This window comes from Carassius gibelio, chromosome B4, assembly GCF_023724105.1.
Source record: "Carassius gibelio isolate Cgi1373 ecotype wild population from Czech Republic chromosome B4, carGib1.2-hapl.c, whole genome shotgun sequence".
Taxonomy (NCBI): Eukaryota; Metazoa; Chordata; class Actinopteri; order Cypriniformes; family Cyprinidae; genus Carassius; species Carassius gibelio.
The window spans coordinates 2,627,116-2,647,510 of NC_068399.1; the positions used below are offsets into that span (position 1 = coordinate 2,627,116).

The window sequence follows — 20,395 nt, forward strand, 5'->3', positions numbered from 1 at the left end:
AAGTTATTGCAGGAATTAAAAACACAGTAAATATCAGAAAATAACTGACTAAACTGAACATTGTTTTTTTTCTAGATTTGATGGCTGTGATCTCAATGAAACATGCTGTGAAACTGTGTGTTCAGCTCTACAACTGTCAAACTCCCATCTAACAGAGCTGGACCTAAGTAGCAATGACCTGCAGGATTCAGGAGTGAAGCTGATTTATGATGGAGTGAAGAGTCCACACTGTAGACTAAACATACTGAGGTTTGCCAATCACATTCACCAAATCACTATTAGGGCTGTGCCTGAACCATGAATCCGTAATAAGAAAGACATTGACCCATTTTGGGGGTGGGGTCTTGAGCTCCTGCCCCTTTGAGGTCCGACCACTAAAGTGCGCTTGTGGTCCAGTTTGTCCTCGGCCTGCGCAATATTAAGATTTTTGATTGTAGATGATAAAAATGTCTCCACAATCTGGTTTTGAAGAAATATTGTTGTATTGTGCTACAGCTAACATTCTATCAGCTGCAGTTCTGGTGACACAGAATAAATATACTGCGACTACATTAACGTAAGTGTTAACTCAGCGGTAGAGTTACTCTCATGGGACACTGCTTGTTCACAAAAGTTTTTTTTTTTTTCGCATATGCTTTAAAGCAGGTGTGCCCACACAAAAGGAGGTTATTTTGAAGAATCTGGATAACCCAACAGTTGTTGGTCCACATTGACTTTGATAGTAGGAGGGAAAATACTCTAGAAGTCACTGTGACTTTGGTTTTCCACCTTCTTTCAAATTAGAGTTTATGTTTAGCAGAAAAATTACCTTAAATTAACTATTGTACCTTAAAATTAAAGTTTTTTTTTATTTGTATATTATGCGTATTTGTAATGTGTATCTTCATTCTATTTTTTAATAACAAATATAAAATAATGACAAAGATTTTTTATCTTCTCCCACTTTGGCTTAAATATCTACCATACTTTTTCATATTTTGTTACCTTAATGTATCAAGCTTTATCTTTATTATAGGGATATTAGTTTGGCTGTAATGCTCAAACAGCATGCAAAATGAAAAAAAAAAACAACAACATGACAAAGAATCGTGATAAAATCATGGTATTCTAAAAAACAACAACAATACATCCTACCCATCCACTAAAGGTTAGGGCTGCCCCCTAATATTTAGTCGACAGAAGAGGCTTGGTCAACCAACAAAACATCCACATTGGAAAAGTCACGCAGATAGTTGACGGCTGGTCTATGCTTGAGCATTTATTAAGTTTTGTAGGCAATTGAAGGATCATTATAATGATTTAAAGGGCACCTATTATATAAAAAAATATTTTACATGTTGTTTGAACATAAATGTGTGTTGGCAGTGTGTACACAACCATCCTATATTAATAAAAAATTCACCCGCTCGTTTTTTTCAAATCCTCATAAATCATAAGCAGTGTCTCATAGCAAGCCAAACACAGAATCTGTAAAATGTGATGTCACATTTTACAACCCCCATCCACAACTGTTGTCAGATACTGCCATATTGGCAGAGACCCCGTCCGTCCTGAGTGATTCTGTCATGTTTATCTTCATGCTAGATAGAACATTTAAAAGCAGCGTTCATATAATAATTATATTCTTATTAAAGCTATAGATTTTAATCATACCAGAGCAGTAAGTTATTTTCTGCTTTTATTTTGTTGTTTGGGTCATATTAACAGCACAGGTAGCAGTATAGGTACTGTCACTTAATACACAGATCAAATGTGACTTTCCCAACTGTTTAACTTCACACACACATAACCTGACTGTACATGAGACAGACTGTGTTTATGTAACTTAAGTGTGTTTTTAACAAAATAATTTTAAGACAACCACTTTCTTTCCACGCGCTTCGGATGTGTTTGCTCAGAAAACCATATATTAGGAATCTAAACTGGTATGGCTTTAAAACATTAGTTCAGTTCTACATACATGATTATCAAAACAAGCAGATTATTTGAATAGTTTCTGAGGTATGAGCTTTAAAGGCATTTATCTGTTCTGGAAAAGGGGGTGGTGAGCAGCTCATTTCCATTTAAAGAGACACAAAAACAGCATGTTTTTGCTTCCACTCAAAATAGACCATTTCAAAATAAATTATACAGATGTGGCCAATGAGAACATGCACTCAGAGGGAAGGGATCACACTTGACACTTCAAAGGTATTGCTCTAACACCGGAAAGACATCATAAATAGGGGTCATTTAACATACTGTAATGTAAGTGGCGGAACATATTTAATGGGTGGTTGATTGCGATTTTCCTTTTGCTGTTTAAACATAATATCTGCAAAGTTACTATGCTGAAAGTTCAATGCAAAAGTAGATATTTTAAAATTCTTCTTTTAAAATTCTGGCAGTTTAATGCCTACAAAAATGGTCTGGTAGGGACTACAACAAGTTACTTCCCAGGTTTGTGATGTCACAAACCCTGAAATTTACATAAACTTCGCCCCGGAACATGTAACAAATGGGGCAAGGCCATGTTGTGCTTCTTTAAAGAGGAGGAAGAGAAAACTAGTGGTGCTCGAAAACATCTATTTATATATGAATTGTGATTATGTCCTTAATGATTCTAATGGATTCATTAGAAGTTTCAAAATCAATATTCTAAAGCAGCAGTTCTTAATACGGTTTCTCGCGTTCCCCTGCTCTGCATCTCTCCCTCTCATTCAGATCATCAGTTCCATCAAAGAACTGTGTTGCAATTATATACAGTGTCTTGTGAGAGTATTCAAACCCCTTAATTTTTTTTATCAAATTTTTTTGTTGCTGCCTTATGTTAAACTGGTTTAAATTTATTTTTCCCCACATCAATATGCACTCCGTACTATACATCCTAATAACTGTTTTTTGAACATCTTTGCAAATGTATTAAAAAAAATAAAAAGATTCAATTGCTTAGGTATTCATACCCTTATCTGGGACAGTTGAAATTCAGCTTAGGTGCATTCATATTGCTTGTAGATGTTAACTCACTTCGAGTGAAGTTAACCTGTGGCACTGAGGTAAAAATAACTGCCTATAGAGCTCAGAAACAGGTTTGTGTCAAGCCACACATCGGGGGAAAGAGTTCAGAAAAAATTTTTGCTTCACAGAAGAGTCACAAGAGCATGTAGTCTCTGTTACCCTTAATGGAAGAAGTTTGAAACAACTAGGATTTTTCCTGGAACTGGCCTTCTGGCCAAACTGAGCAGCTGATGGAGAAGGGCTTTGGTTTGAGTGATGAACAAGAAGCTGATGATCAGACCCTTTTGTGACAATTGTTTTTTTTTTGTCATTATAGTGAATGGTGTGTACATTGATGTTTAAAGTAGTTTAAAGCAGTTTTATATAAAGCTGCTTCATAACTAAATGTGCAAAAAATGAAGGTGTATGAATACTTTCGCAAGGCACTGTACTTTGTGTATAGCCAGACATATATTTTTCAGAGAAATCAGGCTATGGTTAACATATTTAAACTAGTGGAATGGCCTATCCTTTTTCTATAACAACCTTGTTTTGTGCCCTGTACTTTGTGTATAGCCAGACAGATATTTTTCAGATAGCTATGAGAAGCATTAAACATGGATGCACATGCAGTTTCCATACCGTATTAAAGGATAAAAACATATATTAAAATATACAGGAAAAAAACATATCTTTGTCACGTGTGCGATAAAGGACAGGAGGCAAATGTGAGTACTGAAGATTTATTTAGGATGAGTAATGATGAGGAGATGATGGTGGGTGACACAGGGACCTCGACGGCAGCCCAGACAGGTGAGGAGGTGTTTGAGTGCGCCGGTGGAAGTGGTGGTGGTGGTTAATCCGTGATGATGACTGGTAATCCAAGGTTGACCGAACTAGAACAAGACACGATGCAGTAGTACAGGAGGAAGAACAGACATGAAGCACAGAGGACCTCAAACAACGATCTGACAAACAAGAGACGAAACACAGGGCATGAAGTAGGCTGGTGGAATGAGCTGCAGCTGCCGCTGATCAGATGATCAGTGAACAGTGAACGGGCCAATAAATTTGGTAGCCAATTTATTAGAGATGGAACGGAGAGGAGTGTTCTTAGTAGAAAGCCACACTTTTTGACCCACGGCGTATACGGGAGGCCTAAACCGGTGGTGATCGGCTTTAGCCTTGGTGCAGGCACCCACTTAGAATAGAGTCTCGCGGGCTCTAGTCCAAGTGCGGTGACACCTCTGGACGAAGGCATGAACGGACGGGACCGCGACTTCTGATTCCAGACTGGGAAAAATAGGTGGCTGGTAGGGCTGGGCGATAAATTGATTTTATCGATTAACTCGAATTTGACGTTAAGGGCAATTTGTTTTTAATGAAAATCATTTTTCTCTTTAACTTCCACCTCCTTAACTGCTCTCCCCTTAGGCTTCCCTAGTTCAGAGTGGGCTCCCCCCGCTTTCCTTACAGCCGCACACAGACAACATGACAGTTAACAGCGCAGGGCTCGTTCCAAAGAAAGGCATCGTTTCATCCGTTGTTTGGAATTGGTTTGCTTTTTTAGTGTCAGACAGAACAAATAATGCCACATTGCAAAGTGTGTTTAAAAGTCGTTGCTACAAAAGGTAGCAGCACAACAAATTTATTCCAGCATCTTAAACAGTAGGGATGGGTACTGAAACCCGGTATTAAACTGGCCCCGGGGTTAATTTATGAAAGACCATAGTATCAGTAAGATCTGACGCTATCGGTTCTGCTTTCGGTACTGGAGGGAAAAAATGTATGTACTATGTATTTTTCCTTAATGTTATCGTGCACATTTTATCTCACCAAACATTTCTAATGTGCGATCATATTAAGTCGTTTGTCTGTGAGATCTGCGAAATCTGTCATGCGCGCTGCGGAGGCAGTCTGTCAGTCACACACACACACACACAAACACACACACAACAAGAACGAGCGCAGCGCACACACACGAATAACAGAACGAAAACTCCCGCTAAATAACAAAGAGTGACGATGGCGAAAAGATTTGCTTAATAATGTTATCGTGCACATTTTATCTTACCAAACATTTCTAATTTGCGATATTATTAAGAAGTTTGTCTGTGAGAGCTGCGACATCTCTCATGCGTGCCGCGGAGGCTGCCTGTCAGTCACACACACACACAACAAGAACGAGCGTGGCGCGCACAACGCATAACAGAACGAAAACCCATGCTTAATAATAAAGAGTGACGATGGCGGAGAGAGCAAAACGTTCCCAAACGTTCTCACTAGTGTTAGGGTGACCAGATGAGATTATTCAAAGATCAACAGTCTGTCTAGTGTGCCACAAAAAACCACAACATTAAAATCTTGAACTCAAATGTCAATGTAAAAAGAAAAAAAAGAAAAAAACAAAGACTGTTGTAACAGTGCGTAAATCAGACCTTTCTGTAATGCTAACGCTAATGTGTTTAAAATTTTGTCATTTTTGTTACATTTATTTAACCAAAAAGTTTTATCAAAGACTTAATTTAATTTATTTTGAAGATGCATTGTGTCACTGTAAGTTATTAGAAAACTGATAAGCTACATTTTCACTGTTTACAATGGCAGTGCCTGCCATCTTGTTTACAAGCATGTTTTGAGGCTTGTTTCCTGTTAAACGTATGCACAAAGGGGAAATTTAGATTAAACTGCATAAGTGAAACAAAATAAAGAACAGAATAAAGAGTACATTTGTTTTGAGCAATTTCTTTGTCGGTTGTAGTTTGTTTTTAAATAGAAAAAGAAAATTGATTAAAATCGAAATTGGGTTTGGTGTGCAAAAATCTGAGATTTTTTTTAAGCCATATCGCCCAGCCCTAGTGGCTGGTAACCTACACTACACTCAAATGGAGATAGGCCCATAGCTGATATTGGTAAGGTATTGTGGGCGTACTCCACCATTGACAATTGTTGGCTCCAGGAGGAAGGATTCTTGGAAACCAAACATCGCAACACCCTTTCCAAATCTTGGTTGGCTCTCTCGGTTTGACCATTGCTCTGGGGATGAAACCCTGAGGACAGACATACAGTTGCTCCCAGTAATCTACAGAACTCTCGCCAAATTTGGACACAAATTGGGGTCCCTTGTCGGAAACCATGTCTTTCGTTTACATGGCATCCCGATAGACATGGTTTCCAACAGGGGACCCCAATTTGTGTCCAATAGATCAGAACTCTCGCCAAATTTGGACACAAATTGGGGTCCCCTGTTGGAAACCACGTCGATCGGGATGCCATGTAAACGAAAGACATGGTTTCCGACAGGGGACCCCAATTTGTGTCCAAATTTGGCGAGAGTTCTGCTCTACAACGGTCAACGCTGTCTCCTTGGCTGAGGGTAATTTAAGCAAGGGAATAAAGTGGGCAGCCTTCGAGAACTGGTCCACCATGGTCAAAACTACCGTGTTGCCCTGGGAGGGCAGTAATAAAGTCTAGTGCGATGTGGGACCAGGGTCTTGAAGGGACCGGATGCGGTTGAAGTAACCAATCAGGGGGTCGATTGGAAGTCTTACCAGTGGCACAAACTGAGCAAGCCAAAACAAAACTGTGAATGTCACGAGCCATAAGTGGCCACCAGAATCGTTGCTTGACTAAGAATTTAGTGCGGTTAACTCCTGAATGACAAGCCACATTAGAGCAATGCCCCCCTGGATGACGTTGGACCGTAATCCCTCCGGCACAAATAACCAATTCGGTGGGCACCCGGGCGGAGGCGTTACCCCTTCTAAGGCTGTCTTGACCTTCGATTCGATCTCCCATGTGAGTGTGGAGACCACTAATGTCTCAGGAAAAATGCACTCGGGAGTGGACGAGCGTTCGGAACAGTCAAAAATACGTGACAAAGAATCGGGTTTAATATTCTTGGAACCTGGGCAGTACGTTCGAAAAAAAGTGCCCACCAAGCCTGCCTGGAGTTCAATCTTTTGGCAGTACTAATATATTCTAAATTCTTGTGGTCGGTCCATAGTATAAAAGGTACCCCCGATCCTTCTAACCAGTGGCCCCATTCCTCCAATGCCATCTTGAATGACAACAATTCCCGGTTACCAATACCAATTGTGTTGTGTTTACAACATTTCACTGATGACTGCTTTTCTAATTTCGGTGAGTACAGCGGGATTTTCAAAGCGTTTGGCCATAAAAGAGGGTTCATTACCAACTTTATTTAGAACAACGAGCATCTCCGAATCACAACGCGAAGTATGATTATGAAGTTATGTGTCTGTTTTCTCCCGAGCGTCTTATCAGTATGTGTGCTGTCTGCAGCCTGTCTGCGCTGATCGTCATGTACAAAAACGTCATTAAAATGAAGTGTAACTCCGTGAATACTCAACGAAGAGACATGAGAGAGATATCTATAGAAAGCTTGACATGTCTACTTTAAAACTAAACAAGTGCTGCCGAAAACAGATATTCTGTGATAAAGTAATCCATATGAAAACAACGCAATGTCTGTTTTTCATGTCTCCCTTCGTTACATCTAATGTGACCACACCCCCGCGCTGAACGTGCTATTCAGATTCAAACTGAAGCGCGCGGCTTGAATACACACACACAGAAGAAAAAGCAGCGAGACTGTTCAAGTTTTTTATTTTACTGTTTGCTTCGCGATGAGAGGAATAAGACATATTTCACCCCAAACAGATACTAACTCATAGTTTACCGTGGAGGTGTGTGCGGAACAACCAATCAAACCTGACTATGTTAGTTGACCAATCAGAACACAGTATGCTACCGAAAGGTGGGGTTTAAGGAAACTGAATCTTTTGAACAGCTTTGCGCGAACCGTTTGGGGACCTCTGAGAATTGAGGTAATTTTAAAATGATATTTTGACAAAATGACAATGTTTTTTAACCTTGGATGGATTTAAACCTAATGTACAGGACTTATAAACAGTGACAGGAAGCTTAGAATTTTCATCTTACTGGCTCTTTAACACAAATCCATGACCTAGACTAAAGTGAGAACTATTTATGGTCAAAAAAGTTGTTAATAAAGCTAATATGTGAATATATATATATATATATATATATATATATATATATATATATATATATATATATATATATTATATATATATATATATATATATATATATATATATTATATATATATATATATATATATATATATATATATATATAAATCTATTTCTTTACATTTGTGCTAACTAAACAGTAACACTGTGCTTATTACATTGACAACGAATGACAAACTTACTATGTGTATTGTCTCTTTATGTATTAACTAGAGTTTATAAACTACTGATCAACTAAAATAGTTTTTAAATTAGTTAAGTGTTGTATACTTATTATAAAGTATTATCAAAAAGTCTAATTACACTATCACAAACATGCACTGCAGATTATAAACTTTATAAACTGTTAGATTCACATTAACATTGTTGTTTTTTGTATCCTTTACACAGGTTGTGTGGGTGTAATCTCACTGGTCAGTCCTGTGAAAGCTTATCTTCAGCTCTACAATCCCCAAACTGTGTCCTGAGAGAGCTGGACCTGAGTAACAATGACCTGCAGGATTCTGGAGTGAAGCTTCTTTCTGAAGGACTGAAGAGTCCAAACTGTCAGCTGGAGACACTGAGGTTTAAGTTTTAAATACTTGATTAATTCTTTATAATTCTTTTGGAAGTTCATTACGAAAAACATGCACTTTAAAAATGTATTCTGCATTTAAATACTCTGTTCTTCTTGTTCAGATTTTCCATATGTAATCTCACTGCTCAGTCTTGTGAGAATTTGTCTTCAGCTCTACAATCCTCAAACTCTGTTCTGAGAGAGGTAGATCTGAGTAACAATGACCTGCAGGATTCTGGAGTGAAGGTTCTTTCTGAAGGACTAAAGAGTCTAAACTGTCACCTTGGTATATTGAGGTAAATAGATTTCCATAAAATAACTAACAAAATACTACCACAATTAATGGCCAGGTGGCAGGTAACTTTTTTAATAAATTATATCAATGCATGGTTGTGAGAATGTCAACATGGCTTAGTGTGATTATCAGATTGTGAAGTTTGTAATGTAATTATAGAAATGCTTGATTGTCATCGGGCACGTGCCCCTGGCCCAAAGTTAACTTCCGTTCTGTTTTTGTTTATCATCTGGGTAGTGGCGGTGGCTACAAATGCAGTTAAATTTGAAGTGATGAGTAATGAAGTTGGGTTCAGGTTGATGTGTTGTGGGATGTGTTTCCCATACATTTATTTATTTGTGGGGACCCACCACAATATCAAAACTGATTGATTTTCCAAAACGCTTTGTTGAATAAATATGAGCATGTGCACATTTAAAATTCAAAATAAGGCACAGGTGTTTTTATATCACTAAATCTCTGAAGCAAGACTGTCCTTAAAATATTTTCGATGTCATCTTGCAAGATATATACCTGATTAAGCAGCATTTGTAAAGCTAAGCACTGCTTCGTGTTCAGCTGATACTGGTGAAACCTCTATTTTTCCAGATTTAAAGCACCTCCTGTTGGCAGAGAATGATTTAGCAATTTCAATATGTTCGTCTGCTTTACAGTGCACAAATTTATTTATGTTGTTGCAGTTAATGCCATCTACACATATTCAATATAGGAGTGAAGTGTGATGCCTGTCTCACACATACTCTGTTTGCAGTGCTTAAGTGGTGTGTGTTTTTCCCCTCAACCAAGTTAACAGATTAGAGCTTTCACACTGCATGTGTTTGCGGTCCAGCGGTGCGTTCCAGGAGCAGTATGCCTGCAGCAGAGAAATGTTTCTGCACGAGTCTATGTTTGCTGTGCTACACATACTGACAGCTCATTGATTGTGGTAAAATATAGATATACTGATAGGTGTACTATGAACATGTTATACAGATGGATTATGTAAAAATGTACACTATAGGCAGAACTATGAACATCATTTAGACTATTGCAATGGACAGTAAAGTGCATAAAAAATATTTCAGTGTGCAAATGGATTACTCAGTGTTTCTTTATGAACAGACAGTAGTGCAAGTAATAACAAGTTTACTGTTTTTAGCTTGTTGTAAATAAATAAATAAATCAGTCAGATGTAGTTATGAGAAGCGGTGAGGAGTTAGTGTGTGTATTGTGGGGATGTCAGAGGGCAGAGTTCAGCAAGGAGACCACTGTAGGGAAAATGCTGTTCCTGAATCTTGTGGTCCTTGTCCGTAGGCTCCTGAAACGCCTCCCGGAGGGAAGGAAGTTAAACAGTCATAGACAGTGTTTCTTCTGGATGTCCTCAATAGCAGGAAGTGGTGTCCCTGTTATGCATTGGACAGTTTTCACCACCCTCTGTGGTGCCTTGCAGTCAGCAACTGAGCAGTTCCCATGCTAGACTGTAATACAACTGGTCAGGATGCTATCGATCACACACCGGTAAAAGTTCACCATGATGGCTTAAAACAGCTGGTTCTTCTTCAGTGTCCTGAGGAAAAAGAGGCGCTGGTGAGCCTTCTTGACCAGTTTGTTGTCCAGGACAGGTCCTCCAAGATGGTGGTTCCCATGAACTTGAACCTGGAGACACGTTCAACAACCATCCCGTTAATGTGGATGGGGTCGTGCGCGCTTTCTCTCTTCCTGAAGTCAACAATTAGCTCCTTTGTCTTACTGGTGTTAAGGAGCAGGTTATGTCAGCGCACCATGTGGCCAGGTGCTGTACCTCTTCCCCGTAGGCAGTCTCATTGTTGTCACTATTGAGGCCAATCACATCTGCAAAATTATTGATGGAGTTGGACCCATGCACAGGGTTACAGTTGTGGATGTAAAGGGAGTAAAGGAATGGGCTCAGCACACAGCCCTGAGGTACGCCAGTGTTAAGTGTGATGGTGGTGGAGTGGGTGTGGCCTGACCTAACATTGATGAGGTCTGTTGGTTAGAAAGTCCATAACCCAGTTGCAGAGGGAGGTGTTAATTTCCAGGTCTCCAAGTTTTGTGGTCAGCTTGGAGGGAATGACAGTATTAAATGCTGAACTGAAGTCAACAAACATCATCCTAACATACGTGTTGTTATTGTCCAAGTGTGTGGGTACACAGTGCAGCACTGTGCATACTGCATCCTCTGTGCTTCTATTCCTATGTTAGGCAAATTGGTGTGGGTCCAGTGTGGGTTGGAGGCAGTCCTTGAGGTGTGCTAGGACCAGTCGCTCGAAGCACTTAATGATGGGTGTGAGTGCTACAGGGCAAAAGTCATTCAGGGATATCGGGCAGGAGTGTTTTGGCACTGGCAAAATGGATGTGGACTTAAAACATGATGGCACAGTTGCTTGGCTGAGGGACAGGTTAAAATGTCTGTGAATACCCCTGCAAGCTGCTCTGCACATGCCCTAAGCACATGTCCAGGAATGTTGTCCAGGCCAGCAGCCTTGCATGCATTAATACGGCTCAGTGCAGTGTGGACATCTGTGGAGGTGAGTTTAAGGGGTTGGTGGTCTGAGGGTGTGATTTTGGTGGCCGTCTCCTTGCTGTCACTGTTGAAGCGAGCATAAAAGTAATTTAGCTTGTTAAGGAAGGAGATGTCCATTACCGTTGGAGCAGAGTTGCTTGACTTGTAGTCACTGATGATCTGTATGCCCTGCCACATGCGTCGGGGGTCAGAGTTGGAAAAGTGTTCCTGTCACTTCAGCTTGTAGCAGTACTTGGCCTTTTTGATGCCCCTTTTCAGGTTAGCCCTAGATTTGTTGTAGGCCTGAGCGTCATCTGATCTGAAGGCAGTATCACTCCTACGTTCCTAAACATTACATGTTTGGAACAGCATATGGGTAAGTTATTAATGACATAATTTTCATTTTTGGGCGAACTAACCCTTTAATAATGGCTACATGAAACCCGTTCAAAGCAAGCTTGGCATTAGCATCCGGTGGAATATAGACTGCAGTTATTATGGTGGAAGTGAACTCCTGCAGCAGATAAAAAGGTCTACATTTAACCATGAGAAACTCTAGGTTAGGTGAGCAGTGTCTGTACACCAAGCTTTGTTGACATAAATACACTATCCACCACCTCTTGTCTTGCCAGAGTCATCTGCTGTCCTATCTGCCCGGAGCGTGTAACGTCTGACTAGCTCTATAGCATTATTGGGTACGTCGCTGTGTAGCCATGTTTCTGTGAAAACTGCACATTAGCGAGGAAAATGCTGGGTAAAGAGAGCCAGAGCGGTGTTGGCTTTAGCTTGGCTCTTAGACCTCCATGCTTACCCCGCCTTTGTTTATGATCTCGACGCCACCTGCGAGCACTTCCGCCCGGCCAGGTAGAGTGCGTAGCCTTGGTTGTTTTGGCGATCTCGGATGAGTCGAAGACTGGTGATACAACTGTTAGAAAAGTCTTCACCGATATCCAAAAGCTCCTGTCGGGTGTAGTATGTTAACTCAAAGCTGTTCAGTATGAACAGACCCGAGATGAATAGAATATGCAGGAATTGGTGTGGAATAATATTGCAAAATTGCAAAAACTGGAGAGACACTGAGCTTCTATCTTGGCCTATATATACATCTTACTGGAATGGCGGCCGTTGTAGTATACATATGGCTTCTTGGCTAGGTTTAAAACAAGAAAAAAGTGTTTCAGATGAACAAGGCAATATGGGATTCATGGAGGTAGGAAAACGAAAGTTTTTTCTGAACCACAAAATTCCTTTCATCAAATATTTAAATGCAAAAGAAAAGGCAAGAGGGTGTGACTTTGTGTCAGTGGTAAGTTTTAATTTAATAATTTTGATAGACTAATACTCTTACACAAAGCAAGTAAACTGTAGGCTTTATTTAAATGTTTTGCCACTTGCTTGAGCAACTTAATATATCAATTCTAAATGAAAAACTCATGGAATAAAACATTGCTTATATTTATAGCATTTAAACGTGAATAAAGCAATGAAAGATTGTATTTCTGTACTAAGTAAAAGGACAATCACAATGCTATAGAACTACTGCAATGTGATGTAGACTGTTGCTGTATATTTTTGTAGGTTGTCTGGCTGTATGGTGACAGAGGAAGGCTGTGGTTATGTGTCTTCAGCTCTGAGTTCAAACCCATCACATCTGAGAGAGCTTGATCTGAGCTACAATCACCCAGGAGATTCTGGAGTCAGGCTACTCTCTGAAAAACTGGAGGATCCAAAATGCTCATTGGAAAAACTCAAGTATGTTGAGCAGGAGGAGTTTTTAGTTGGGATGTAACTATCAAAATCTCACCAAACAATAATATCACGATATGAAGTCAATGCACATTTAGAGTTCAAAATTAAGAGCTCAACTCATGTTCTTAACTAAGAAAACGTAAGTCAGAAAAACAAACAAATTAGAATAAAATAATAATAATAATAATAATAATATAAAAAAATGAGAATAATAGACATATATTGTAAACCAATTGCACTGTAAAATAAATTAAATAAAATATTTTATGGTTATACAGTATTGTTCAAAATAATAGCAGTACAATGTGACTAACCAGAATAATCAAGGTTTTTAGTATATTTTTTATTGCTACGTGGCAAACAAGTTACCAGTAGGTTCAGTAGATTGTCAGAAAACAAACAAGACCCAGCATTCATGATATCTACGCTCTTAAGGCTGTGCAATTGGGCAATTAGTTGAAAGGGGTGTGTTCAAAAAAATAGCAGTGTCTACCTTTGACTGTACAAACTCAAAACTATTTTGTACAAACATTTTTTTTCATTCCTGTGAATCACTAAACTAATATTTAGTTGTATGACCACAGTTTTTTAAAACTGCTTGACATCTGTGTGGCATGGAGTCAACCAACTTGTGGCACCTCTCAGCTGTTATTCCACTCCATGATTCTTTAACAACATTCCACAATTCATTCACATTTCTTGGTTTTGCTTCAGAAACAGCATTTTTGATATCACCCCACAAGTTCTCAATTGGATTAAAGTCTGGAGATTGGGCTGGCCACTCCATAACATTAATTTTGTTGGTTTGGAACCAAGACTTTGCCCGTTTACTAGTGTGTTTTGGGTTATTGTTTTGTTGAAACAACCATTTCAAGGGCATGTCCTCTTCAGCATAGGGCAACATGACCTCTTCAAGTATTTTAACATATGCAAACTGATCCATGATCCCTGGTATGCGATAAATAGGCCCAACACCATAGTAGGAGAAACATGCCCATATCATGATGCTTGCACCTCCATGCTTCACTGTCTTCACTGTGTACTGTGGCTTGAATTCAGAGTTTGGGGGTCGTCTCACAAACTGCCTGTGGCCCTTGGACCCAAAAAGAACAATTTTACTCTCATCAGTCCACAAAATTTTCCTCCATTTCTCTTTAGGCCAGTTGATGGTTTCTTTGGCAAATTGTAACCTCTTCTGCACATGCCTTTTTTTTAACAGAGGGACTTTGCGGGGGATTCTTGAAAATAGATTAGCTTCACACAGACGTCTTCTAACTGTCACAGTACTTACAGGTAACTCCAGACTATCTTTGATCATCCTGGAGGTGATCATTGGCTGAGCCTTTGCCATTCTGGTTATTCTTCTATCCATTTTGATGGTGGTCTTCCGTTTTCTTCCACGTCTCTCTGGTTTTGCTCTCCATTTTAAGGCATTGGATATCATTTTAGCTGAACAGCCTATCATTTTTTGCACCTCTTTATAGGTTTTCCCCTCTCTAATCAACTTTTTAATCAAAGTACGCTGTTCTTCTGAACAATGTCTTGAACGACCCATTTTCCTCAGCTTTCAAATGCATGTTTAACAAGTGTTGGCTTCATCCTTAAATAGGGGCCACCTGATTCACACCTGTTTCTTCACAAAATTGATGACCTCAGTGATTGAATGCCACACTGCTATTTTTTTGAACACACCCCTTTCAACTAATTCAACTAATTGCCCAATTGCACAGCCTTAAGAGCGTGCATATCATGAATGCTGGGTCTCATTTGTTTTCTGAGAATCTACTGAACCTACTGGTAACTTGTTTGCCACGTAGCAATAAAAAAATATACGAAAAACCTTGATTATTCTGGTTAGTCACATTGTACTGCTATTATTTTGAACAATACTGTATTACTTTTGCTATGCACTACAGTAGGAAAATTACAATTCTTTTTTCCTCATTTCTACACTTGAAAGATATATTTTGAATTTGGACTGCAGTAACATTACCCATTTAAACCACTAGCTGTCAGCAATTCATACTGCATTTTTAAGCTTTTATTTTGAATGAGAACTCTAGCTTCAGTGAAAACATGCTTACAAAAATGTGTCTTACTACAAATCTAGTAAAATGCTGTAATCTACCATAAAATTATGCCAAATTGGTAGCTGTTGCATTCCCAAATGCATGCTAAACTCACAGCATATGCAATAAACAAGATAACTGCATTTATTCACTTTAATGGAGGCGTTCTGCAGCGCATAAAACACCGGATCACAAGCTGATGAAACAATGTGTGCACCAGTGTTAATTTCGTTGACTAAATATTTTCGTCATTATTTTCGTCACGAATATATTTTTGCCGACGAAAACGAAACGAAAACTAAAATAGAAGGCACTGATGGAGACTAAAACTATGACTAAATTGATTGACATTATCGTCAACGAATAAAGGACGAGACGAAAATAGACTGTGACGAAAATCAAATCAGCAGACGGGAGAGATGCGAGGAATGAGCAAAAGAACCGGCAAAACAGAACAGACTGCATGAGAGAAGAGAACCAATCAGAGCCTGACTTATTGAGACGTGAAGCGAAGGTTTTCAGTTTTTATGAGCTCCCGGGAAGTCGGCATTCGAAGAGGTGATAGGGACTTTAAGCAACAGCCTCTGGTGGAACGGCAACGCCATTCTGGCGTTGTATTGCGCCTGCGCGAATTTAACTGCTACTTTCTGACGTTCTAATTTAACGGTCTACTACGGGAGAACAGCTGATTTGCCAGAGTCGCTACAAAGTGAGAGGTTAGGTAAATAAATGTTTTTAGACTTATTTACATCATACAATATTAAAAACTCCTCTTCTGACAAAAGATTGTCATTTAACGCCAAAAGCAATCCTTCTCTTGCTTTTTTAAATTATATATATTTTTAGATCTCAATAAATGAATTAATGCTGCGTTGCGCTGTTCTGTTTTACCGTTGCTTAGTGACTTTTACGTTCTTGGCTACAGCGGTGTGACGGCAAACTTCTGGTCACTGTAGCCGTTCCATTCGCAGCTGTTGCTTAAAGTCCCTACTGTCTAAAAGAGCGACAAAATGTCCACAGCTCACTTCACGTTTGACGACGAACAAAACAAAACAAAGTGTAAAGCACGCAGAGTGCTCATTCGTGGCAAGAACACAACCAATTTGAAAAGACATTTACAGACGAGCCACCCGCACATTTTCTCAAATGTAATTTTACAACGATGTTCTTTTGTTTATTGAGCTAAGCAAAATTGGAATAGTGCAGTGCGTAGATGTTGTAGCATTAAATATTACGAACTGAAAAGTACTGTAAAATAGCCCCTTCTTCAAATTAGATGCGATGAATGCCCAGAATTAGATTAGTATATTTTATAATGTTCTACTTGTTGACAATATCACAAATATTTCTATATTAGTCATGTGAAACATGAATGTTCACATCCTATCATTATACATACAAATCTAGCAATATTGTAGTATTTAAAACATACAATATTGCTAGACAAATGAATACCTTATAAAATCTTGTTACTTTTTTTATCCACCTAGCTGCCAACTTATTAAATATTTACTTTAAATGTATGCACTTATTGTTCAGCTCAGCTGTAAGCTTTAAGGTCCTGGACCTAACGTTATTTTTCTTTTATTGATGGTCAATTGGCAGCTAGTTATTGTTTACATTATCATGACAGTGTTTGTTGCTGCATAAAAGCTTTTGAATCGAAATAAAGACACAGTTGTGTTGAAATAAAGTTGAATTTGTGTTTTATATATTTTGGTTAAGTTTGTTTCCTATACCAGCTGTAAAAAATTGTCTAGTAAATCTGTTATTGATTTTAGTCTTATTTTAGTGGACTAAAATACCAAGCAATTTTAGTCGACTAAAATACCAAGCAATTTTAGTCGACTAAAATAAGACTAAAATTAAAACAAATCAGATGACTAAAACTTGACTAAAACTAAAAAGAATTATAGTCAAAAGACTAAGACTAAAACTAAATTAAAATTTCGTGTCAAAATTAACACTGGTGTGCACTTCGCTTTGAAACACGCAGCGAAAACAGACTTGATGAAGGGATTAAGCCATATTGTGCTTTCAGTTTTAGTTCTTTTTTCCAGATTCTGTGCCAAAGCATAATGGCGCAAAAACAACTTTAAAGATTTTTTATTTTAGAATAAGATGTTATAATATATTTAAAAAACTATACTTTTGCTTGGAAGACCTATTGTTTCATATAGTCTTGTGTTAACAGTTTTGCTATCGCAATATCATGATTAGTGTTGGGGAGTAACTACTTACAGTAGGTGGCCATGCCAAAATTAGCCTTCTGTGCCGGGATTGCTGCAGCCGGCGTGTCTGCAAAATGGTTTTTCAGATTTTAACCACTGAATGTACTTTAACCACAAGTTATCAAACAAGCGCCTTAAAGCACATTTTTGCAAGCAGCCGTCAGCTTTGCCTCAATGATGTGATACCTTTGATGACTGCAGTCAGGGAAAATTAAAGAAAAACACTGTAGTTAAAATATTTAATATTCATCAGAGATGCTCACAAGTCTCTGAGCTAGAGTCCAAGTCAAGTCTCAAATCTCTAAGCTAGAGTCCAAGTCAAGTCTCAAGTCTCTGAGATAGAGTCCAAGTCAAGTCTCAAGTCTCTGAGCTAGAGTCCAAGTAAAGTCTCAAGTCACTATATTATATTAAGTCTCTGGTTATAATAAATGTTGCATCACGTACAGCGACCCATCCAAGCTGCTTAGAACACTGCATAGCTATATATATGGAATTCAAAGCATGTAATATGTTATTATGACACCTCTATCTATTAGCACACAGTATCAGCTTTGATTTTGGTAGATAATCAGTGTAAACAGGCTATTGCAACATGAAAAAAACACCAAGAATGCTTTACTTTTAAGTTAATATTTGTATTTTGCGTTGTAGCATGAACACACAGTACAGTACAGACCAAAAATTAAGAAAGACCAAATATGGTCAAACATCACATTGTAGCTAAATGCAAAACGCTATTGCAATGAACCAAACAATGTGAAATATACGAAGAGTTCAGATGCAAAAGCCTCTAAGTGCAATCTGAAATTTTCTTCTAGAATGATAATTTTTATCAAGCTCACATATGTAAGTTCAGTAATTTCACTTAAATCACAATGCAAATTAATTGTCAAGTGAGATTACTGAACTTAAATATACAAGCTTTATAAAAATGATTATTCTAGAAGAAAATTTCAGGTTGCACTTAAAAGGCTTTTGCATCTGAACTCTTCATACTATCCACAAAATTAACACACTACAGGGCGTGCAGAATTATTAGGCACGTTGATTTTCTGATCATTTTTATTGTGCCTGGGAATAAAAAATGATCAGAAAATTAATGTGCCTAATAATTCTGCACACACTGTACACTTCCTTATGAAAGAGAATCCTCAATTATTTGTTATTTACTTAGTGGCTGGCTAGCACAACATTCAAACACTCAACATTTTTAGAGTGAATGTGAAGCAACTGACCAACTTATGGCCTGTAATTTGTTAAGAACAGAATGTTTAGAAATAATAAAATAAAAAAAATCCAAAGGATGAGATTAGACTGGCTAACCCGGCCACAAAAACGTCTAGGCTTTTCTTTCTGGCTTCTAGGTGTCCTTCAGTGGCCTTAGAACTAGAAAAGTCTTAAAGGGTTAGTTCACCCAAAAATGAAAATTATGTCATTAATAACTCACCCTTATTCTGTTCCAAACATGTAAGACCTCCTTTTATCTTCGGAACACAGTTAAAGATATTTTAGATTTAGTCCGAGAGCTCTCAGTCCCTCCATTGAAGTTGTGTATACGGTATACTGTCCATGTCCAGAAAGGTAAGAAAAACATCATCAAAGTAGTCCATGTGACATCAGAGGGTCCGTTAGAATATTTTGAAGCATCGAAAATACACTTTGGTCCAAAAATAGCAAAAACGACGACTTTATTCAGCATTGTCTTCTCTTCCATGTCTGTTTGAGAGATAGTTCAAAAAGTGCAACTTTCTGAATATATTCCACAAAATTATGGTTTGTTACAATATTATGACGTTAATACACTAAATGTACAGTGGTGATGATTAAGTCATGAATCAATAAAAAGTAAGACAAGATTTGAATATGTTAGATGCATAATGTGATGATAATCTTTTAAATCTGTTAATGTGTATTCACCTACCTATCATCATCTCCTTCACCTCACTCTTGAATTCATCTGGTGTGAGGACATCTTGTTCTAGCCAAAATAGGCAGAATGATGGGTCTAGTAGTGCAGACATGTAGACCATATCTCCAAATGGAAGCTCTACGGAGGGTTGTGCTGTTTCATCCATTCTCACATTTGCAAACATCCCCTGGAAATGGCGTGACATCTGCAGTGCTTTCACTAAGCCAACCAGGTGACGAGATTCAGCATATGGATAAGGTGGCTGCTGAGTGAGAGTACACAAGGTAGAGCCGCTCTGACAGTCACCACCTTCTCTCCTTGTGTAAGGTCTGTTGCTTGCAGAAATGGGGCTAAAATGTCAACAAGCTCTTTGAGCTGACTCCATTCTCTGGCTGATAAGCACACACCTTTATGTCCTTGGGCTTCCTGGAGAGAGTTTAGGCTTTGGGGATCCAGGTAAGTGACTGCCTCCACAAGGCGAAGAGTTGTGTTCCATCGTGTGGACACAGCTGAGGGGATGCTTCGGTTTGCTCCATACTCCGCCTCAAAAGCTTCCTTCAGTCTACAAGTAGAATGGAGTAAACTGCAAAATTTTGTCACTTTTGCCATTGTACTGTTCAGAGTTTTTGTCTCTTTTAGCCCATCTCTTACAACAAGCTGCAATTAATGTGCAAAGCACTGCAGCCGCTGCTGCCGACAGCTGCTGTGGATGGATTCCACGTCATCCTGGTATTCCTCACTTACTTCCTCCCACATGCAGCTGTTTCCCAGCTTATCTTGATCATCATCTTCATTGTTAGTTTTAGCAGAAGGGAAACAAACTGTGAAGGGTTTCTTCATATTTGAGGCATTATCGCAGATGATGTAATCGAATTTATGTTTTATCTTAAAGTTGTCACATATCTCCTCAAATTTCTCACTTATTCTCTCTCCAGTTTGTGACCCAGTGAATCGTTCACAACTTAGGAGAACAGTCTGCAGTCTTCTTGGGCAGTCTTTCACCTCCACTTCCATGAAGTGGGCTGTTAC

The 20,395-nt window shown here is 38.7% G+C and overlaps 1 protein-coding gene across 3 annotated transcripts in view; it reads left to right on the forward strand.

Moving 5' to 3' along the window:
• Positions 1-20,395, forward strand: part of LOC127955912 (NACHT, LRR and PYD domains-containing protein 12) — a 44,694-nt gene that overhangs the window by 11,998 nt on the left and 12,301 nt on the right. For all 3 annotated transcript variants that reach the window (XM_052553540.1, XM_052553542.1, XM_052553541.1), the window contains 4 exons: positions 76-249; positions 8,445-8,618; positions 8,733-8,906; positions 12,987-13,160. In XM_052553540.1, coding sequence (XP_052409500.1) covers positions 76-249; positions 8,445-8,618; positions 8,733-8,906; positions 12,987-13,160 — 696 coding nt within the window. The remainder of the gene's footprint in view (positions 1-75; positions 250-8,444; positions 8,619-8,732; positions 8,907-12,986; positions 13,161-20,395) is intronic.